Here is a 23602-nt window from a genome sequence, read left to right on the forward strand (position 1 = left end):
AGCGGAGCGTTAGCTACCACGCTATTGGCTGGCTCCGCATCACGTGACCAGAGGTACATCTCCCTTCCTCCTCCCCGCCTCCTCCTCCTCCCCGCGGGGAGCGGCGCGTGCGCGGCGGGGGCGGGAAGGCGGGGGGGTGAGGGGTCATGGCGGCGAGGCGGCGGGCGGGGGCGCGCGCGGCGTGAGGTGAGGGGTCACGGGGGCGGGGCGGCGGCGGCGGCAGCGGCGGGCGGACGGACGGAGGCCCATGTGGAGCGGGCGCGGGAGCTGGAGGCTGAGCCGCCCGCGCTGCCCGGGCCGAGGAGGGGGAGGCCGGAGCCGCACCGCCGGGCCCTTCACGCAGCCAGCGCGGACGCCGGTACCGGCTGGGCCGCGGCCGCACCATGAAGGGGTGAGTGCGGGCCCGGCGCGTCCCGCGGGGCTCGGCGCGGCCAGGCCGTGACAGGGCGGGCTGGGCCCGCCTGGGCCGTGCTGCTGGCTCGCCGCCGGGCGGCGCGGGGAGTGGGGCGGGGTGGCGCGGCCCGGGCGCGGCGGGGCCGAGCGCGGGCGGGGGGCCGACCGGTGCCGCTGCCACCCCTGGCAGCCGCCGTCGCCTCAGGGCTGGGAGGGGGGGGTCGGTACGTTTCTCCCGCCCTCTGCAAGCGGGGCCGCACTCTGCGCCGCGGGGGGCCGGTGCCGGGGGGGAGCCCGCGGCGGGGAGCGGAGCTGACGGCGCCCCCGCTGCTCGGCGGTACTGAGCTCCCTGCGGGACCCGCCGGGCCCGGTGCTCACTGTGAACCGGTTCCGCGGCGGGAGCGGCGGCACAGCCCGTGCTCAGCCCCGCGCTGCCCAGCCGGTGGCCTGCGGCTGGCGGCATCAGCCGTCTCGGAAGGAGGGGAGAGGGCGGGCGGCTGGCCGGCCGCGGGCAGAGCGCCGCTGGGGCTGTGCGGGGAGGCTGCCAGGCTCCGAGCAGCGGGTTTGCGGCGCTATTGTTCGTAGCATCCTCTCAGCACTTCTGCTGGCTGGTCTCGCAGCGCTGGTCGGCGTGGATGGGTGAGAACGGACTCTGTTCTGTGCCTTGATTTCTGGAGCGCTGCGTTGGGCCTGGCTTCGCTTCTCGGTGGCGCTTGAAAACCTTCAGATTTCACATGGGTCTGGCTGAAACGCTGGGTTTCCTGCTCGGCGGAGGCGGCGAGGCGCAGTGCTTGAACAGGAGGCTGGAGGCCTTTAGAGTCACAGCCCTGCTCTGGCATCAGATGACCTGCCTGACCTTGCACGGGTCACTTTGGGACAGGTTTTTCAATGTTGGTTAAATCACCTAATGTTTATTAATTTCAGTGTCACCTGTGCTCCACAAAACCTGATCCTTCTGCTCCATGCCTCAGTTTCTTCATAGGCACAAAGGAAGCTTTCCATAGCTGTTTCTCAAAGGAGTATTAAACCAGTCCTCTTGAAACTGGTGTTATGCAATGCTGGGTATTATTATTCCAGTTTGGCAGCTTAAGGCAGAGTGAATGGAAGCTGAAGCACTTAAGCTTTTACTAAGAAATGGTAAGGGGTTTAGCCTGTTAGCAACTGGGGTGAGGTCACACAAGACTACTTGATAACAGATGTAGCTGTTTCTTACAGCGTGTAAGCAGCTTCACATTGTGAGGGGCTGGCAGTTATCTGTAGAATGATGTTCAGTGATGATTGCAAATAAAGTGACTCCTAGCTGACATTAAATAGGTGTGCTTAGGATATCGGGCAATCCTTTATTCATCTGCACCACCCTACATGAAACAGGGCGGGTTGACTCTTAGTCACCTTATAATGAGGATGACAGAGTTTGGGAAAAAAGAACAGTACTGATGGGCCGAGATGAAGTGGCAGTTGACATGATTTTTTTTTTCAGCAGCACTCCTGGCAAAACTAGGTTTGCTTTTATCCTCCATTGACCGTTCCGCTGTTTTCTACAGCTTAGCCCCACTTTGGCTGACATCAGTCTTGAGTTGAGGCACAGGGTTACTGGGGCCTGGCTGCATGAGGTGGAAGGCAGCCCAGGCACGTCAGGCCGAACCTGCAGAGGTCTCCTGGCAGGTTGCAGTCAGAGCTGTCTGCCATGCTGCGATGCTCCCCAAGAGGCTGAGCCCTGGCTTTGCTTGTGCTGCTCAGGAGTTCTCACTTCAGAGAATGTTTTACTTTTTGTAAACTTAAAAAAAAAAAAAAAAATAAAAAGCTGTGGAGGGAAAAACCCACATACCCCTCTTCTGCTTCCTTGTTTTCTAAATCAAGTGTTTGATTGAGCACTAAACTTGATTCCTGTTGCTTTCCTTTTACTTCCAGGCAGCTTTATCGCTGATTTGACTTAAGAACTGATCCCTTTGAGTTCTGTACTTGCATATTTCTGCTTTTCTGGTACACCTTAATCTCTTTGAAGAACAGCATATTCCTGTCTTGTCAAAACACTGTCAGCACCATGTGGCACGTTCTTGTGCAGAACAAAATCTTATTGAATCCAGGTGTTCCCCAAAAATTCAGATTGAGGCAAATAGGCTGATAGAACTCAAACTGAAAAATAACCTGGTTTAAATACAATGACAGAATCAAAAGTCTAGACAAAGATTTCAGAAGGAATATATGAAATTACATCAGGTACTTTGCAACAAAACCAAATTATTTGTCAAGCTATGAAGATCAGAGGAGATCCCTAAAAAACAAGTACTGTCAGAAGATGGATCCAAAATTAGATCTAATGCATCAGCTCCCAGCATACAGAAACTAATGTGGTGTTTGAAGGGATCTCAGTATTGATTCAGTATTGAATCCAAAATTGTGGATCAGTTCTTTTGAACAAACTGACTCAGAGTACTTTTTCTGGGAGTGTATGCGTTGCATAGTAACCCCCACCACAAAGTGCAGAGATAATTTTGGGAGTACCAAGACCCATAACATCATCTGTAATTATGAACAGTCTACTTTGGCAGAGAAAGAATTAAAGAAGAAACTAGCAAGTTCACTGACATTCTGCAATTTCAGATCTAAAAGAGATTGTGTAGTCAATGTGTGTTGCTTGCAGCCCTCTTTCTTAGGTCTCTGAGTTCAAAATAGCACAGAGCAGTGTGTTAATAATGCATAGGGGGTTGTAGTGTCTCTGTCATCAGGGTGTTTGAAATTAGCTTGACTTCTTTTATAGAGGACCTTTGGTTTCAGAGATAGCAAAAGGTTATTTTTTCCCCTTCCTTTCTCAGCTGCTTAAAATTTTGAGGGTTTTCTCATCAAATAAGAGTTAAATGCCAGCTTTTGAACTGGTAATTGCTGTTAGCTCCTACCTGCTTTTATATACTTGGCTTTATGTTCACGCTATCCTCATCTTCTGAATGATTTTAATAGTTTAGATACTTGTTATTTTTGCTTTTTTTTTCTTAAATGTAAGTTTAAAGACTGAGGTGATTCACTGTTCTGTTAGTGAACTTCATGATTCTCTAGAGATTAATTTCTTTTTTTCATTTATTGTATTCTGAAATGTTGTTACTGTTAGTTCTGGAATTTGAAAATCTATTTTAGAACTGGGTTTGCATGAGGCAGAATACCAGTGGGAGGAACTCGGGTTCTACTGTCTGTAGTAATTTGCCTGGTTTTGTAGAGCAGACGTAAATAATACTCCCTGAACTTTACTACTTTCACAGTGTTGATTCACTTGCTGCTCAGTGTTTTTGTATTTTCATTACAGTTGTAATGCTGCTGGGGTTAAGGAAAGAAAGCCGGAAACCTTGCATTGATTCTTGAGCGTTGCTGGTCGCTGTCTGTGGCCTTTTGATGCCTTACAGTAAGGGTGCTTTTCTGACCCGTTTCAGTCCAGATGAAGCCTGTGAGAATGAAGTCATCCAGCCTTTCCCTGCTGCCCTTAACTAAAAACCACATGGCACAAGAGGTGTAATGCAGGACCTGCATGCTTCATCACATGCTCGTGCCTGCTATGTGACCAGGAGTGTCAGATATGTAGAGCACGTATCATATATAGAGCGTATAGTGCGCTTTACAAGCAGGGCCCAGTGCCTGTGATCCCGTGCATGTGTGTTATTTTGTCACATTGACCAAACCCCTTTCCAGTTTTGATGGGGAACACCTGTGGGATTGTCATGTGGCAGTACGTGTTGAGCCACATGATGAAAAACTGATTGAAACGGGGAGCAGTGTGCCATGCATTATACCACTGTCTTAGAAAGTAACGTGCATTGTGTTTGTGTAAGAAACTTCTAGAAGACTGCCTCTAAACTTTTATGCATTTGCAGTAAAGTTTTATACTTCGTAGTTTCTGAGGGTCCTGACTTGCTGCAGAAGAGCCCTTGAGACTAGCTGCTGCACAACAGGTAGCAGCTGCTGTGGAGAACTTCATAACCCAGAGGCTTTGCAGGCTAGTGCTGTTCTAGCTGCCTTTGCAGAGGAGCCATCACAGCTGGGGAGTACTGAGCACAACAGAAAAATAACAATAGAGTTCTTGAAGCACTACAGTGAGTCATTATGGGTAAGCTCTGATATCTCTGTTTTGCCCAGTTTCATCAAGTAAACCCTGCAAGGTCCTGAAGCTGTGTGTGTTTCTCACGAGGACAGGGAGGTGTTTTTTCTTCTGAGTTGGTATTACAGTGTTCATGCAGAACTATTGATTTGTTGCCGTTTGCAAGGCAAAGTGCTAAGCTTAACATACGTAGGAGGGACTTCCAAGTTTATGAAAAAAACTGCTGAATTGTCATATGCACTGGAGGCAGAACAAAAAAGGCAATTGAGCTTGAAAACCACTATTTGGTTTTAGGATTTTTCTAAACCTAAAAATGTCAAAGCGAGAGCTATACTTTCTGCATTTGATTTCATAGATGGTAAATTTAGACCATGCTTACAAATGGCTTAATATCTGCTAAATTAATTTATAAAAACTTAGGGAAGTTTATTATAGTTATTCAGCCTGATTTATAACTCTTACCACTTTAATTCCATAACCAGATTAAGACATTCCACAAAGTAGGAAGGACTGGAAGGATAGGAAGGTAGCGTAGGGATTCTAGCTGTTTTATTGAAGCACTTTAGAACTGAACCTTAGCTTTTGAGTTGTGTTTGACCATTCAGTTTTTCTTACATGTATATGTAGCTTCTTAGTATATGAATTAGTTTGCTAAGTTGAGACATTTCTTATGTAAAAAATGTAGTATATTTAGTTAATCACCAAATGCCACAGACTCTGCTGCCATCTCCTGAGGACAAGAGAAATTATGCATCCTCCTTTGCCACATTAAATCTCTTCTAAAATGGGGAATAATGGGTGATGGTTGAGCCAGAAAAATTCTTTTATCCAAGTGGAAATGATTCAGAACTTGAAGAGCCTGCCCATTTGGCAAGCATTAGAAAGAAGTGTTCAGACCAATAATGTGAGAAAGCACTGGATATTTTTACCCAGAGGAAGAGGAGGAAAGGACAAGAGGAGACTTATCCTTATATTTTTGGGGGAATTGATAAAAGTACCCCCTTGCATTGCTTCTGCTCTAAGTGAGGCAGGCAATGTCAGGCTTACTTTCTGCTTCCTGCTGAAAGAGGGGAGGGAAAGGAGTGACCTGTGTGGGGGTTTAGGAGCAACAGAAGTTTGTCAAGAGGGAAACTTGAGGTGGGGAAGCAGGGGAGAAGAGAGAAGCAGCCTATGCACAGAAGAATTGCTGGTTGTTCGGAGACTCTTGGACTTGAAGACCTGAGAGCAGAGAAGCACAGCACTGAAATGGGGTAACTGTGTATTTGTGTCAAAGCATACTGAATTAATTCATTATGGGAAGGAAATGAAACGAGGCTTTATAGAAAATAGAGCTAAAACAATGTCCACCACGCTGTCACTAGGTGACTAAGATATTTGAATTTTTCTGGGGGCAGAGTGATTTTTTTTTTTTTTAATGGACTGAAAATACCATGCTGCATGGTAAGATCCTGATGCATGAAGTACTTCCTGAGCTCACTTGCCCTTTCTCCTCCCTCTCCCCATTTTTTTCCAGGTTCCATGTGACTTTTGGCCCTTAGCAGACTAGAATCTCAATTCTCATTTCTGTCATCTAGTTATCTTCTCTTGAGAGCATGGGGTGAGACCCAGGGCAGCGGTTGAAGGCTTGTGGAAGTTTTCTCCACATGGCACTTGGAATTTCTTGTCCGTAAAGATCACAAATCAGGTTGAAAATTGCAGTTAAAGGAGACTTGGTTTTAGCCCTTTGGCACAAATTTTCATTTGAGAATGATTCATTCTTATTGAAAATTGGGAAGGGTGGGGCAGGGGGGAATACAGCTTTTTGTGTTGTTAAGTTAGCTGCTTGCTGTGGTTGTTGCCTTAGAAGTATTTGAAGGTAGGCACATAAAACTGGTAGCATGTTCTGTTAATTTTTCAGAGTATGTTATTTATATAATGCATGATCTGAACACCTCAAAAAAACACCTGCCCTGGGACTGAAATCCAAAGTATAGGCAGGAGACCCATAATGGCCTGCCATTTTTTTTTGACTAATCTAATGGATACAGGCATTTGTAAAGAAAGGTGTTTCAGTGACCTATAGAAATAGTTTGCATGAAGCAGAGGAATGCCTTTCTCCTGATACGTCAATTCTATAGTTTGTTACCTAATATAAGTGCAAGAAGCGCCCTTGAGCTATATAAATTTATGTAAATAAGGCACTTTGTGAACCCAGCATCATTTCTATTTTGAATTTGAAGGTAAGCCTCTGTTCTTACCTGAGGATCATCAGGTACTTCAGGAATACTAATCAGCGAAGGTTCGTGATCTCCTAGGAGGCAAGTAAGGGTTATAGTTGTTATATTTGGGGAAACTGAGGGTATGAAAAGGGGCAGTAATTTATATGATGTCTCAGGGTATTGGTAATAGAGACACAAAACTAATTTTGAGCTAAGTTGTTTCAAACTAGTGAAGTACTGCTTTGCAATCATGGTTCAAATTCTGAATGTTCTTGTGAGTTTACTTGACTAATAAGGAAAAGTGGTTAGACTAGCAATGGAGAGTTAGGATTTCTGGCAGCTCTTTATCTGCTGTATGATCGCAGGCAAGTTGTTTCCTCTTTCACCTGACGTTGATCCACCTGGGATAGGCAGATATAATATCTAAGCCTTTACCTCTTGAGGTGCAAAGTGTTATGGTCTACTAAGTGATGTTATGTATGGCTGCTTTTCTGTTCTAGACCAGATACCTTTATTTCTGATATTTTAGAGTTTGAAAATTCTGTTAGCTGGGCATGATGATTCCTGCTTTTCATATCCAGCTGCAGAATGAGATAGCTTTTCATTTTCTTGGGAAGGTTTATTTTTATTTGACACTTGTTGAAATGACCTCTCTGCTTCCCCCTTGTGCTTGCATAGTCAGCTGAGATGCTTCGTGATTTACTGCTACTTTAGGTGTAGGGTTGTCATCTTTTTTTTTTTTTTCTTTCTTTCTTTTAGATCAGAGCTGAGCCTGAATTTGAGGTCTAATACAACTCTCAAAGAACAAGTTTGAGCTGGGAAAACTGTGAGGCTATTGTAACATAACTTTGCTTCTTGCATGTGAAGATCGGCCAGTCTTCGGTACAGTGGTCAGGTTTTCTAGGTTGAAGGAGAGTGAATTACCAGAATATAATAAAGAAACCTTGACTGTAACATGCTGTATATTTTTTGTTATAAAGGAGAGAGGCAAGGTGAGTCTGAAGTATGTCTTGGGGAATTCTGACGCATGTCAATGTAACTTGTTCATACTGAGATCCGTTTGAGTTGCAAGTCTTGAGTGAAGTCTTCTGTTAATTCTGATTCTAAAATTGCTTAGCTTGCTTCTCTACATCATTGTGCTCTTGTACACTCCAGCACACAGCTGGGGGTAACTTCCAGCAGGTAGCAGGTGTCATGCAAATACACATTTTCAGTAGTAAAGTGGGGCTAAAGAAGATCAGGGAGGCTGAGAAGCAAATTGGTAAAGACCTTTTGCATGCTAGGATTGTAGTTATCTTTCTGGTTTTCTGACAAGTGAAGTAGAGTAGATTTACAGCCCACAGATCTTATAGATAATTGAAAACATACCGGTCTGCCCACAAGAACTAGACTAACTTGTGCGCCCAGCAAGACAGCTCATCTGTTTTTAAAAAAACAAAACAACAAACCAGCAAAAAAACCCCAAACAAACAAAAAAATAAAGCCCAAACACTAAAGAGGCTGTTTCGGCTTTGGAGGTGAATCTAAGCAAAGCCACACCCCTCAGGTCTATAGCTTTCATAGCTCTGGTTTGGCTTTATTTTATGAGTGGATTATCCTGTCTAGACTCCTGCTTTGACTTGGAAGCCAAAATAGAAGCAATAAAGGTAGTTGGCTGCTTAGTGGGTGACAGACCTTCTCTGAAGTCCTATAATTTGTTAGGGCCCTTCTCTCCTCTGTGCTCCCTCTCCTGACTGATGATACCTCCGTAAGTTTTGTGAGTTGCAGATACAGCTCTGCTAAATTTAGCATGCCAGATGCCTTCAATAAGCCTGAGCCCTGCTATCAGTTACACAGAGATCTGTTTCAGTCAGGCACATCCCTCTGGGGAGAGACTTGCACTATTTAAAGTTGAATGAGACTGAGATTCTTACAGCATTAAGAAACTCGAAATTCCCTTTTTTCTCCCTGCTGTTGGTTCTAAACTAGTGTTGAACGCTTGCTGTTCCCTGGGACTGAATTTGTGTTTCCTCTTGAACTGTAACTCTGGAAATGGGCTTCATCTTGAGTTATCATTCTGTATAGCAGTTCTCCTTCGATATACATGGAGAGGCAAAAGGCAACCTTCACATAAGCAAACACTAACGTCTCATTTAGCCTATGTTACTTCCACCAGTATAAATTTTAAAGACACTGTAGGAAAAATAGACAGTATTCAAATTGCAGTAGTAGGCTGCAGATAGAGGAATGCAGCTGCAATAGGACTAACTGGATTGCATGTGGTCCTACAAAAAGCGTGAGGTTTTCTTTCTAGCAAGTGCCTGAAGGGTCTTAAGACACTGGCATGTGAGAGCAGGAGGGCTAATGCTGATGTTCTGGGCGTGCATCCAGCTTCAGTAACTGCTGCATGTCACCTCACAAAGTCCCACTTCCATTCAGGTTTTGTGGATCGCTTTTCACTTCCGCTCTTATGTCGCTGGGCAGTGTCACTGTGGGCTTTTAACGAACAGCAACCCACACCAGAAACTGGTGACCTTTCCTAGTGAAGTCTCAGTGTGTTTTTTGCCCAGTAACTGAGTTACAGTACATTGCAGTTGTGAGAAATTTGAGTGTGGTCCTAGGATATATCAAGGAAAATGCTTCCAGTGGAGATGGGAAAAACTTACTGCTGTTGTACAAGGCAATAGTAAGTGTTCGGGATGTTGTAAGCAGTTTTGGTTAGCTGTGTTTAAGGGAAATTAATCTGCAGGAATGGAAAGTAGAGCTGGTATGATGACAGTAGGAATTAGGCAGTCTTAAAGGAGGCCAGGAGCTTGGCTTTAGTTAGAAGATGGAAAGTATAAAGAGGTCATGGTAGCACTCTCTGAAAAGGCATGTGGGATAGGCTCCATCCATCAGCTCCTGAAGCTAATGGTCAACAGGAGACAGTATATGGATAGATTTGAGTACATTTAGGTTGAATTAGAAGAAAGCCTAACTATGAGAATAATGATGGCTTGGAAACAGCCTTGCAATGGAAGATGGTTAAGTGGCTTCAGAGGGCAGGTATTCCATCTAGGAAAGGCTATGGATTTGTAGAGCACTGTTGTAATAAGAGGCCTGACATGATCATAGAATCATTTAGGTTGGAAAAGACCTTTAAGATCGAGTCCAATCACTAACCCAGGACTGCCAAGTCCACCTCTATACCATGTCCCTAAGCACGACATCTACATGTTTTTAAACACTTCCAGGCTGGTGATTCCACCACATCCCTGGGCAGCCTGTTCCAATGCATGACTACCCTTTCAGTGAGGAATTTTTTCCTAATAACCAATCTAAACCTCCCCTGGCACAACCTGAGGCCATTTCCTCTTGTCTACCACTTGTTATCTGGGAATCGACACCTACCCCAACCTGTCCATGACCTTTCTGGTAGTTGTAGAAAGCAATAAGGTCCCTCCCTGAACTTCTTTTCTCCAGACTAAAAAACCCCGGTTCCCTCAGCCACTCCTCACCAATGTGATGCCCATCTACAAGAAGGGCAGAAAGGAGGATCTGGGAAACTACCGGCCTGTCAGATTGACCTCGGTGCTGGGGAAGGTTATGGAGCAGATCATCCTGAGTGCCATCACGTGGCACACGCAGGACAACCGGAGGATCAGGCCCAGTCAGCATGGGTTTAGGAAAGGCAGGTCCTGCTTGACAAACCTGATCTCCTATGACAAGATGACCCACGTAGTGGATGAGGGAAAGGCTGTGGATGTTGCTTACCTGGACCTTAGTCAAGCTTCTTGACACTGTCTTCCACAGCGTTCTCCTGGAGAAACCGGCTGCTCGTGGCTTGGATGGGTATACATTTTCCTGGGTGAAAAGCTGACTGGATGGCTGAGCCCAGAGTGGTAGGGACTGGAGTTACATCCAGCTGGCTGCTGGTCACACAGGGTGCTCCCCAGGGCTCTGTACTGGGGCCAGTCCTTTTTAATGGCTTTATCAATGGTCTGGATGAGGGGATTGAGTGCACCTCAGTTAAGCCTGCAGACAGCAACAAGAGGAGGCAAGAATCCCTCGTTCCTCCATATTGAAAATAGTTGCTTGGGATGGGGTGGCTGACTTGGTCCAGAGGCTTTGACACCTGAGATAAGTACAGTTGACTGCATGCTCCATGGAGTGCTATTTTGAGAGGTATGGTGACAGTACTAAGTGCGTATCTTTTTAGGAATATTGTTGGAATAATAGAATAAAATAATCTGTTAAGGAAGGGCATATCCCTTCTGGCCATTCTTTATATATATATATGTTTTCTCATATGGTGATTTGAACTCATGATTATTTTTTTTTTCTTTGCAACAGCAGAGGATATTTATCTCTGGTACAGCCTGTACTGAACTGGAATGCACAGGACTGGCCTATTCAGACCTTCCTTAGCTGATACAGTAAACTTAGGAAACAGTAAACTGATTTGGCTGAGAGGTAACTTGAAGAAGCGGGTCTACCTGTAAATAGCTATTGAAAAACAAACAAATCAAAAATTTCCATTACTCCAGTGAATAGTAAGGAGCGACCATTTTGTGTCCTTTATCTTGGATCTTTTGAGGCTGTGGTAGTTTTTCTAAGTCCTTAGGTTCAAAGTGTATGTGGTTCTGTAAATTATAAGGTGTAGCACAAAATCATGTAGATACTGAATGATCCCTGTGCTCCTCTTGCACGGTACTTCCAGTTTAAAGTGGGGTAGGCTGGCACTTCTGCTCAAGACCCAACCGGCTCTGTCTCTGGCAATTTTTTTCTCTTTATTGCTAGCAGGAGACTTCTGTGGTGAACCCAATCAGGGGACTGATGTGGGTTAAAACTAAACTTTTCTTTTTTTGGCTAGGTTAGTTTAAATTGGGGTTGGTTCACCACATCATTGCACAAATGTTTGTGCCAGCAAGAGGGTGGAAATGAGTGGCCTGGGGACAGCGAGACTGCTGCTTTCGGCAGCATCGCCAGCTTTCCCATGCTTTTACTCAAGGCCCTGGTGGCACTTCTGCTGCACTGTCCTCGGGCAAAGTGGTGAACTCTCATGATGTGGGTCTTCCTTTCCATGTCTTCATTTAGTTTACTGATTAAATGTTTTGTGTGTAATAGGTGTGGTGCTGATTTAATCAGTTAGTGCTATACATTAAAGTAATTTATTGCTTGAGTACATACTATTTAGACAGACATATTCAGCGTATTGATTTATGCTTCCTGCAGTGGTACTCAAAACTTTTTTTCTCTCTCAAGCAACAAGGAAACAGCTAGTGACAGAGCACAGGAGGCAGGGAGCAGGACATGGCAGGAGGCAGCAATGGATGTGGCAAGTGGTGAGAGAGTCGGGGAGTCCGAGGGCTTGAGGAAAACTCTCAGCAGCACCTTTTAGCCCTACTGCTGGAACTTGTTTCTCTGACCTGATGCCAGCCTCAGAAGTGATGTTGGGGCTCTGCAGCGATGAACAGCCTTAGACTCTGCTTCTGCACTTATTTATTCCCTGTCTGAAACCCTCCTGGTGAAGGTCCATCTTCTGGCCATGGCCCCTTTCTCAGCCATCTTGCCCTGGCTGCCCCTGACAATTTGTCTTTATCCTGTTGCACTGTCATCATAAATACTCCATAGTGACTGTCTTCTAATGCCTGATTTCTTGCTTCATTAGGAAGTAATTAATTTTAGAATAATACTAGAAAACACACTACCTGATGATATTCTGTGTCAGAGATTTTTGCTCAAGTAGTATAAAAAGGGACTTGCTCTTTAACAACTTTGCTATGAGTTCATAAGAGTTCATGCTAGCGTTACTGATCTGCTGAAGCTTGGATCTACTGATACAAAAAAAGTATCACGAAGGTTAATATACTATTAAGTCTTTTGGACAGAAGATCTAGGCTTTGAAGGGACTGACTGTGAGTGTGAGGTTTTTCTTTTCCTTTACTGACCTCCTACTCTGCAGCTCATCTGATCTAATTGAGCAGTTGAGAACTGCTCCCTTTGGTTTCCACTGTGATGCAGACTGCAGCAGAAGAGGCTGCTGGGTCTTCTCTTTGCTCCTAGTATGAGATTCCTGAGGTACTCTACTCCAGGAAAGCTCTCTCCCAGGCACAAATACACCCAGGAACCCCACATGCCATGGTTTTATTTCCTACCCTTTGTGAGGAAAAGGTAGCACTGCTGGCTGGGATTAGAAAAGGGCACAACTTGTCTTCTGTGTGCTTGAGAAAGCCCTGCCATGCTAGGCTTAACAGCTGTGCTAAGCTGGGCATAAAAAAAATGTATTAGTTACCCCACTGCCTAGTAACTTTGATATCATGCTTGTTTATAATGGGAGTATGTCTGTGGTGTAAGAAGATCATCCTTGCAAGCTCCATATGTACTTCATGTTGGAATATAATTGTCAAAGGGGCTTGTGCAAGCAGCAATACATGAAGAAAGGAATCTTGAGAGCAAAAATAATCTAGAAGATAGGAAGGGCTGTGAAACGGGGCTGGTGGCAGTAAGAGTCACAGAAAAGAGGTACTGTGGACTATTTCTGCACAGTGTAGTGGTTTTCTAGCTAGAAACTTTAGAAGGATATCCCATTGCTGTTGCTTGTAAGTGTGCCTGGGTATCTAGACATGGATGAGACGCAAGAATACGGAGACTGTTGCTGCTTCTTTTGTTCTTGAGATCACTGTTGGAGAATACACTGTCCAGTTCTAGTGAGATGTCTCTCGAGGTCGCTGTATAACTCGGCAGAGCTTAGGAGCAACCTACAAGGATTCATTGCTTGCAATGAAGGAGTAAAAAGATTGACATGTTCAGTGTGGTAGGGGGCAGACAGATGAGGAGCTGCCTGGAACAATTTGCAAGCACTCATACTGGCATGAGATGCTTGACAGCAGGGGGCTTTTTAATGTCTTTGGCAAATGTGTGACAAAAGGTTAGAGTTTGGAGTCAGCAAAGTTCAATATGTAAATGCCATCCATTAATTCTAACTAGTAACTGGAACATATTAATCTGATGGAGAATTACAAAATCGTCAGTAGTCTATTAGTTAATGCTAGATGTTTTTTAAAAGGTAGGCCCCTTCTTAAAACTGTTTAGCTTCTATAGGGCTCACTAGGGAGATTATCTTATCTGTGTCATACCAGAGAGTGGGCAATGGTGATCCTTGGTATTGTTGCAGAACTTAAGACTGTATTCTTTGCTGTGAAAGAAGGAAGTGGGTGTGAGGGGAAGTTATGATTCTTGAAGTAACTGTAAAAGGCTCCAGTCCTATAGCTTTTTCTGATAGTTTTGCAGGCTGCAGTACGATGCCTAGAAAGCATTGTATATTTATCACCCATCATTGGTAGTGACAACTAAAATGCATATGATGTCTGGAGGTTTTGATCGTTTAAGGGGTTTTGATGTATAATCAAGGTCAGTTCATAAAGCAGAGGCAGATTATACAAGCATTGCTTGGTACAGTTCTTGTTGGTTATCACATTTTCACTCTGTTGTATAAGTTAATCTGTGCTGTGTCCTAGGCATCAACCTGTCTGAAAAAACAAGCTGCCTAGGCACAAGAGGCACTGGAGATGGAAAGCAGCTACTGCCCATCACTAGAATGAACTTTGAAACCTAGTGTGCAAGGATCTTAGAAAGCTGCCTTTTTGGAAACAGGATTTCACTTCATAAAAAAAGACAAACTGTCTTTACCAATGTTTTGGCAGAAAACAATCTGGTTGCCTGTATGTATTCAGTAAAACTAAGCTGAGATGAACCCAGAATCGCGTGCATTTCTAATTCTACATGCATTGGCTTTGTACCTTCCTATGTATTCTGGTGACCATTGGGGAGAAGATTTTTATTATCTTGGGGGTTTATTTTTCATTCTTGTAATCCTTGTTAAAACTGTCTACCTGGACCCAAGAAATTGGCTTGGGGAATACTAACAACTAAATCTTTTTATTTTTTTTCCTGTGTATGTAATGTTCCTGTCAGGAATTTAGCATCAGAAAAGGGAGGAGCTTGATCTGTTCCTTCTCAGTATAATTCAGTGCAACATTGGTATTTTACAGTCATGATTCTGCTCTCAATCAGCAGGAGGAATGACTTCAGTGATGATCATAACAGATGCGGGGATATCACCTTGAGAGTGGCACGTTTGCATGTTAACAGGCTTAATATGAGCTTGCTGCACACAGTATTGTTGCTTTTTAGAGACAGATGTCTGGTAATGCTTTTGTCTTTGTCTAAACATAAGCTTTATATTGACAGGTGGTAAAATTAAGGCTGTCTTTGAAGCGTGGATAAGGACTTCATTTTCTTGGTCTCTGTTCTAGCCTCCTGTCCCTACCATCTTTTCTTTGTTGTTTTTTGGTTTGGTGTCTGCCCCCCTGCCATGACTTGGATGATCAGTGAGGATATTAATGGGATAAAGTTAAATACTCTTGCAGAGATGCGTGTTCCCCTGTATGCCACCAAATAAAACCACACATACTATGGAACATCAGTGTTAAGTGTGGCCTCAGAAACTTCTGACTGTGTAGTACTGACTGAAATTGGCTTTGGGAGTTAAATTGACCACCAACAGAAGACTTAATTGTATGGGCTGAATGTTGTAGTTCAAATATGTATTGAACTGATTATTAGGTGGGACGTCTAAGCATAAATGTAATAATTTTTGGTGTCCTTAGAAATCTTGCAGTGTGTCAGATGTTAAGCATGTTTTGATTTGTTCCAGTAGCCGGATCGAGCTGGGAGATGTGACGCCACACAACATTAAGCAGCTGAAGAGGCTAAACCAGGTCATTTTTCCTGTCAGCTACAATGACAAGTTCTACAAGGATGTACTGGAGGTTGGCGAACTAGCCAAATTAGGTACAAATGTTCTTGCCAGTAATCGTGGGCTGTGGTGGCAGAAGTACTCATCGTTGCTATCTATAATGGTTTTGAATAGCAGATCCTTCTGTTTTCTTGGTTTACATGATGAAAAATAACTGTTTGGGAACTTCAAAAAAGCCACAGTCCCAACCTCAGAGGCTTTGTGTTCTAAATAGATTCCATTTTACTGGGAATAGGCATGTTTTCTGATACAGCAGAAACGCCAGCTTACCTCCTGATGCCATTGCTAGGTGGTTGAACTGTAATAAACCAACTGTTGTGTCAGAGCACCATTGGTAACTTCACTCCAAGTGTTAAGCACAATGTATGATATTTTATCTGGATGGGAGAATTAGCAAGAAGGAAGGAAGGAAAATACAGAGTGTAAATGAAGAAGCTGTATGTATAGGTTGAGGCTTGTGACTGATCACACTTTTGTTTCCCTCCCTGGCAGCCTATTTCAATGATATTGCAGTGGGAGCAGTGTGCTGTAGGGTGGATCACTCCCAGAACCAGAAGAGACTGTACATCATGACGCTCGGATGCCTGGCACCCTACCGAAGGCTAGGAATAGGTAAGGAGGATCTTCTTTTGTATCTGAGTCATTAAAGAAACCAGATTGTTGTGCAGATTTCTGAATGTTCTTTCCGATTTTTAACCAAGATAGTGCATTTCTAGACCACTGATTTCTTTGGAAGGGACTTTGAGGAAAGAGTATGTTTTATGATGTGCTTTTTTTCCCTGCCTTTCAGAAATGGACTTCTGGTAGAACTTTCTAATTTGGGATTTCAGATTATTTTAATCTTAAATCACATTATACCATAATGTAAATACTGTGCTTCTATAGGTAAGGAAATTGAACGCACAGACATAGGAAGTAACTTTGTTAGAGGTGTGCAACCAGTATGCAAGTCACGTCTAAGTAGAACACAACACTCCTTCATTGGGATATCTCTTTACTCTTCTAAACATAGGGTTTTTCCTGTTTATTTTGTCTTTATCACTACTGATTATTGCTGCTCAGGGTAGTACTTGCTTTCTCTCTATATTGCATTTGGTTCTTTTCTCCATGTTTCAAATCCACAGGCCAGATTAATCAAGACCTTACAGTAACCTGTTTGCTTTGACAAACTGGAATGAAAAGATAACTTTATTTTTTAGACAAATTTGCCAGTGCTCTCAATGCTTTAGACATTGTTTTGACCATATTTTGAGGTGAGTGTGAGACCTTGAAGCTAATATTCAAATAAGCTGCTTTTTATATATGCTTCTGAGCTGCTGGATTTTTTTCTTCAAAGAAACAATGGAATCAATTTTGTGAGCAGTCAGTAAGATGGTGGAATACTTACACACCATGTTTTATTTGCCTTCCCTAGTTCTCACAAGCTCTGTCATTTTAGCCTACCTACAGTTAACTTGCCTCTCTCCAGGAAAGCCCTTAGCTAAGTACAGACTGGACTGTGCACTTCTGGTTTTCTTAAGTATTTCTTTACCTTTTGGCAGGAACTAAAATGTTGAATCATGTCTTAAACATCTGTGAAAAAGATGGCACTTTTGACAACATCTATCTGTAAGTAAAAGAGTTGCACTTCTGCGGTTTTGGAGAGATGATGGAGGCATATATGGGAGCAAAGGGAGGGGAGATCCAACAGTATTTTTATTATGTATTTCAGTGGGGTCATGGAACATCTTGTAAGTACTAGCAAGAAAGCTAGGGGTTGTGTTCTGGGCTTGTTGTGTGATGCTGAGAAAACCAAAAGCTTGCTTGCATTAAAAGGGCTTCTGCAAATTTGCTGAATTTGGAAGTGGTTTAGTTACAAAATTATATTCTATAGCATAATTACACTATGACTAAAAAAAATTGTGAAAAAATTTATTTTTTTTTACCATACAGTGTCATCCTCAGAATGGAAAATACTGCAGGTCTTGTGTGCAGTTTTGGTACACTTGCTGTCTGTCTTTTATGGCAGTGCTGTGTGGGTTAGAACATCAGATCAGAGGCTTGCAAGCACTCTAGGTTCCCATTCAGTAGCAAGGTGCAACTGCTTATTCCCATTCTTGTGCTCTGCCAGGTCAGCTGTTTGTGCAGCAACACAGTAAACTAGGTCAATGCCCTGACCCAGCTGGGGAAGCTGCTTTCAGTTTTGGGTGGGGGTGGGTATTTGGGGTTTGGGGGAAGAGGAGTATTATTGTTATTTGTTTGGGTTTTTTTCCAATCAACTGCATGTCTGCATAATTACTTGGCATGATGCAGACGAGAACAAGCACTGGGGTAGAGGATAGGGCTTCATAAAAGAGCATAACCATCCTAATAGGTCCCCGTGGAAACAGAGCCTGAAATCCATAGATGCCAAAGCTTCCCTTTTGCTGCTGGCTGCACACTTCTTCCTGTGTGTTGCAAAGTGAGCTGATGCAGTTTTTGGCCAGATCGCTTCTCTGAGCCAGCTTCTTCCTCATCCGTTGCTGCCTGCTTATACTGGTATAAGCATGGTGTACTGGTAGGGATCGTCGCACACCAGGTATGGCTTGGATGGGCTTAGGCTGCCACAGAACTGTACCCTGAACTTGCCAGGACTGTTGAAGATGCTTAGTGGTGAGCGTTTCATACGCTGGTATCACTATAAATGGACTGACTTTCTTCTCGAGCTTAGCCCACCTCTACTGAGGAGGTGCAGTCTTCCAAGTCCTCTACTGTTGTAGCTTTGCCCTCTCTGTATGAGGAACAGGTGTTTTAAAGAGGAGTCCGAGTAAAACTGCTTTTGCTTTGTATTCCAGCTCTCCTGCCTCAGGAGAAGTAGTACTGAACTCCCTCTCAGATGGCTGCCAGTAGGCACAGGCTTTCCTTTTTGCTTTTGCACGTTACTGTGTGCACAGTGAAGGAATTATTTGCTGTTTTAATGCAAAACCCAAATCACTCGTAATCCTTCTTGTGCTTCCCAGGATAAAAGTTCTGGGGTGACAATAAATTGGCCCCTAAAGTTGGGCATAAAGGTTCTTTTAGTGGCCCATTGATTTTATTACTATGTCTGTTGCTTGTGCATCTTCTATCTGAACATACTGTGGAGGTTAGCACCCAGTTTGGTATCAGTGCCTAAATTTGTCATTACTATGAAGTTCCCTTTGGTGCTTATTGGGCTTAACACTGAGATCTTTTTTGTTTTGCTGTTGCTTCCAGAGCCCTTTGGTTCTATGGTTATGCAGCATATTGTCATGATAAAGCAATTCATGAGCTTGTGCAGTGTCCACTGAATTTTGGGAGAGCTTCATGAATGCCTTTTGCCAAGTGAAACATCTTTTTCTTTTTTTTTTTTTTATTTCTAAACTTGTGCAAATAAATGTTTTAGTGACTTAGGATGAAGAACTAATGGCTGTTTTGGAGGCCTTGAAACTCTTGGAGTATGCTAGCAAGATTGATAAAGCTCTGGGGTAGATAGTTAAAAGGGGAAAGGACTTTGTAAGTCCATAGGGCTTCTTTGTGCTGCCATAGCTTTTTGTGAGTAGAGGTAGTTAGAAGTGAGCAAGGAGCTGAAATCCTATCAAACACCATTGCCAGTTTTGTGTTGCAGCGTGCAGGGATCATCACTCGGACAGCTGTTTTGGTCATTTGAGAAGTGTCACTACAGGAAGTGAAAATTGGGTCTACAGTGAACCTTTGTTTATATATTTCCACAAAATATCTGTCACTTCCAGATTAAGAAAAATTGAAATTACTGAGCTAGTAATGCTTCAGAGTCTCTCTGCTATTTGTGTTCCTTAAAAGAACTTTACTGAGGGAAAACATTTGCCACTTCTCAGAATGATTGCCACAGGCCGTCCAGGAGCTGTGTGTTAGCTCAGGATTGATATGGGAAGACCAAAATTTCTGGTCCTGAACTTTACATCACTGCTGCTGTCTCTGTCTAGATAGATCCTTTTCTTGTCTTGTCTTTGACCTTCTGAGTGCGGAGACAGAATACTGTACCGCAGAAAGTTCTGATACCTGTCTCTCTGTCCTCCTTTCTGTCCCAGGCATGTCCAGATCAGCAATGAGTCTGCAATTGACTTCTACAGAAAGTTTGGCTTTGAGATCATTGAGACGAAGAAAAACTACTACAAGAGGATAGAGCCCGCAGATGCTCATGTGCTGCAGAAAAACCTTAAAGCCCCTTGTCTTGGCCAGAACGCAGATGTGCAAAAGACCGACAACTGAACAAAACCCCAACGAACACTTTCTTGCACTTGCTTGTCGCCAAATAAGGAAAGAGAGGCCTCTTTGATTTTTTTTTTTTAATTTTTTTTTCTCCACCCCTTCATCCTCTTAATTTTCCCCCCCCCCCTTGACCTCTCTCCAACAAAACATAATGCTTCTTCCAAGGATTGTCCAATCATGTTTGGGTTTTGGTTTGGGTTGTCTTTTTCTTTTTTTTTTTTTTTTTTTTTTTTAAAGCTCTCCTTTCTGGTTTTGGGTTTTTTTGTTTTGTTTTTGGGGTTGGGTTTCATTTTTATTTGGGGGGTGGGAAAAGGTGTGCAGATCTCTTTAAGTTTGAGGTGTGGAGGGCTTGAGCAGGTTATCCTGATGACAAGTTTCCTTCAGAATTATCTCTTTCAGTAAGCAGAATGTAAATCCAGTGGGGGGACAAAAGGAAAAGCAATATCTTGTCCTTTGACTCCTACATTGTTTTTTTATAACCTACAGGGTACTTTACTCCCCCCCAACCTTTGAATGTTACTCCAGTACTTCCCACTCTTCTTCTTAATTCCCCCCGCCTCAAAAAAGTATGTTTAGTTCTTCCCAATATTTTTGAGTATAGCTTTTTCTTCCATCTTTTGCTGAGAGGGGCGGGCTACTTTACCGTACCTTTTCACTCTGCCTGGGCTGATCTTTTTGAATGCTTTTTTTAAATACTCCTCACCCAAGCTGGTGCTACACTTCTTAACTGACCGAGAGGAGGGTTTAGAGTGGTCTTTGTTTTGTCTTATTTTCATTTACCCAACTCCCAGCAGAATTCTGCCAGAGTTAAGAGCCACTTCTGGTGTTGGCAAGAGTAACCTTGTAAAAGTATGAACCCTGAGGCAAGACCCTCGCTTAGAAAAGGGGTGAAATGCAATAGGGTTCATTGAGAGTTAGTTCTGTGTTGTTGGGATGGGAAAAGTGACTGTGACCACCTTACCAGCTTTGATCGCATAACGCCAAGTGCCCATCTCCAGATAAATTTGTTACAGCTACTAAATCTGTGGTGACATGTCTTGAGATGAGGCAAGGGTTGAGGAAACCAGGCAACAAGGCTGAGAAGGCGAACATGAATCTGACCCTAATCACATAGCTTTGCAGGGGTCTTCTGGATTTGCTTGGATTTGCTGGATTGGCTTGGCTTGCTGTGTTTATGTGCTCCTTTGGGAGGAGGTGGTGAAGAACTGCACAGTTTGCTCCTTTGAAAGTTGTTTTCCCCTTTCCCTGTTCAGTGGTAATAATGCAGTTCTCCTCCGTGAGAGGGTATATTCATGGAGCACCAGAGAAAGCAGCGTATATTAGAGCATTTTATGGGTCTGGAAAATAGGCTGAGTGGCTTCTTCCTAGTACTGTAACCTCAAAGCTACAGTAAACTCTACTAAGCTCTGCTTCGCATCCTTTCATGCTTTGTTTGCGTGAATATCAGTGCTCCTTTCTATGCACTGTTGCCAGCGATTTTATGTATGCCAATACAAATACCAGCTTGAGCTTGGACTCTTCTCCAAGCACCTGGGAAAGTGCACTGAGCTGAGACAACACCAACCTGCCCCATCCCCCAGGCAGATATTGAACTGCATTCCTTTCCTGTTTGTTTTTTAAAGTTTAAATACGCATCTTGACTTTATCTGCTTTGAAAGCCTCCAACCTATAGTGCGCATTGCAGCATACATCTGGTTAGTAGGTGCTGTCTGGTCATTTGAGGGTGACTTGGGAACCAAGGATTTTAAGACGGGAGTTGTGGTGAGGCAAGGGATGGCACCCCTCATTGCACATTATGCGGTCTTTGATACCCGAGGGGTGACTATACAGGCTGCTCCAGAATTACTCCTTCTTTCCCAGAGGTGTGCATTGTTTGTTGGAGTGCATCTTGACAGACCTATGCTGGAAAACAGCTACTTCATTTGCTGGGTTTGCACTAATTGAGTCTTGGGGATGGGCAGATCACCAACAACAAAAGCCCTTCCACGTGGCCTGAGCACCTGTGTTTGCAATGCTCAGTGGCAGACTCCGGCTAGAAAGATGCAAACGGTTTCCTTGGCCAGAGGCAGCCTAGTTTAGACAAAAGCTTATTTTTAGTACTGCTAGGACCTGCTCACGCTGGTTATGTTGGCAGTTCCAGCATCTTTCTAGGAGGGGATGTATTGAAGCACAATTAGCTTGTCATATGCCAACATAGTTTCCCTGGCCATCTGTTAACCAAACCAAGAGAAGTATGTGGAGGGAGAGAGATAGTATTGTATTTGAGGATGTTTGTGCAGCACAGCTGTAACTCAGACCATAGCTGCCTCTGGTGCCAAGCAAAGTGCTCTTCATTCTTCTAGAACTAAGTGGTTAAGTGTTTGGGTTGGGTAGATGGGTGTGGGGATATGAACTCTTAGGATTTGCTGTTGTTGTAGGCTTCCACAAATCGGTGTGTTTCACAGACAGTTTTCCTTCAGGTTTAAAAGTACGAGTCTGATGTCTAAACTTGGATTAACCTTTGTTTCTGTCTCTTTTTTTGCTTTGGGCTGCCATCATTCTATGAATGTATCCCTGGAAACAATTCTTAAAGCTCCTATTCCACAGCAAACCTGCCTCATTGTAACTTCTGAATAAAACGTTTTGTAGGAGGTGGAAGAGAGAGAGTAACCACAAATCTAAGACTCCTTTTCCCAGGCTATTAATCCTGGAAAACAGTTGCTCAATCCTGAATACAAGGTTTAATCTAAATCTCTTAGAAAGCTGTGTTCGCTGTACCTGGATGAGGGCGAGTGAAAGTCAGTAGTTCTGGATGACAAACAGTTGTATTTCATTAGTACATCAGCTGTGTTGAATGTGGGAGGAGAATGCTGTATCCTAGTGCTGTTACCCAGAGACACTGAAATTGTGTGAAGTATGGGCTTACGGCAGAGAACTTCAGTTACTTTGGTTGTTGCTGCAGCAGGACCTCCTTTTAGCTTGAAAAGAATATGAACGACTAATTTTTTTGAAAGTTGGGAGTTTCAGTGGGGGGGAAAACCACCCCACCAGCACTTCCTGTTCTGGATGAAGATCTAGCAAGAAAAATGTATGCTACTAGCAGCTTTAGAGTGTAAACTCTGTATATACGAGTTATTCCTGAATCTCTGCAACTGGTTTTGTCATTTATTGGTTGAAGTATGAAGATATTATCTGCAAAAAGACTCCTACTAGAGGAAACCATGGTACAGGGGAAAAGGAATCATCCAGGAGAGAGATCCCTCATTTTTGGGAGGGGGAAGAGAGAGATTAATGTTGTGTATACAGAAACTGGCTGAGTTTACATGATGCAGCTAATGGTTAGACCTGCCAACTACATATGACATACTGTTAACAGTTGAAACAAACTTACATGATAGTTTGTTAAATCTTGATGGTGCCCTGTGTCTAGTAATAAATTGATCCCCCAAATTGTTTTATTCTCCCCCCATGTTGTAATCCAGGGTCAGCTGCTATGCACAAAGTCTGTGTTTTGTAAAGTGTTTGCTGACTTGGATGTTTCTTTCAAATCTGCAACTGCTTCCTGATTAATTTGGCTAAGACCACTGCTGGTCTCTTGAGTTAAGATTTAGTCAAAGGTATGCTGTATGCAGTTTACGGATGCATTCTCAATGTCACAAATTAAGTTGCAGGGGGAGCAAATTCTTTACAATAAGATGGTCCATTTTTAATCTATATCATTGCCCTTGTTGTACATCAGGAGCATGTTTTTGTTTTTCTCAAACTCTTTAGAAATACCATTCAGAATAAACGTGCACTATTTGAGTTATGTCATTTATGACTTGTCACGTGCATTTTTTTGCAGTCAGCTGTTTCTCTCTGAAATCAGATCTAGAATATTCCTCAGAAGTTTCATAAACTGTGTGACGTGGAAGATTTCTAACATGAACTGTAAGTTGGGCT

General features: G+C 43.5%; 1 protein-coding gene across 2 annotated transcripts; it reads left to right on the forward strand.

Moving 5' to 3' along the window:
• Nucleotides 1–189: 189 nt before the first annotated feature.
• Nucleotides 190–23473, forward strand: NAA50 (N-alpha-acetyltransferase 50, NatE catalytic subunit). 2 transcript variants are annotated; one of them, XM_080391184.1, is made up of 5 exons: nucleotides 190–391; nucleotides 15356–15489; nucleotides 15947–16066; nucleotides 16996–17062; nucleotides 19501–23473. In XM_080391184.1, exons 1-5 carry the CDS (start codon nucleotides 384–386, stop codon nucleotides 19679–19681), a joined length of 510 nt encoding a protein of 169 aa, XP_080247310.1. In that variant the 5' UTR covers nucleotides 190–383; the 3' UTR covers nucleotides 19682–23473. The 2 variants fall into 2 exon arrangements, with proteins under 2 accessions (XP_080247310.1, XP_080247309.1); XM_080391183.1 differs by having other exon boundaries at nucleotides 191–391; nucleotides 15353–15489.
• The last annotated feature ends 129 nt before the right edge of the window (nucleotides 23474–23602 follow it).

This window comes from Falco punctatus (assembly GCF_963210335.1).
Source record: "Falco punctatus genome assembly, chromosome: 6".
Lineage (NCBI taxonomy): Eukaryota > Metazoa > Chordata > Aves > Falconiformes > Falconidae > Falco > Falco punctatus.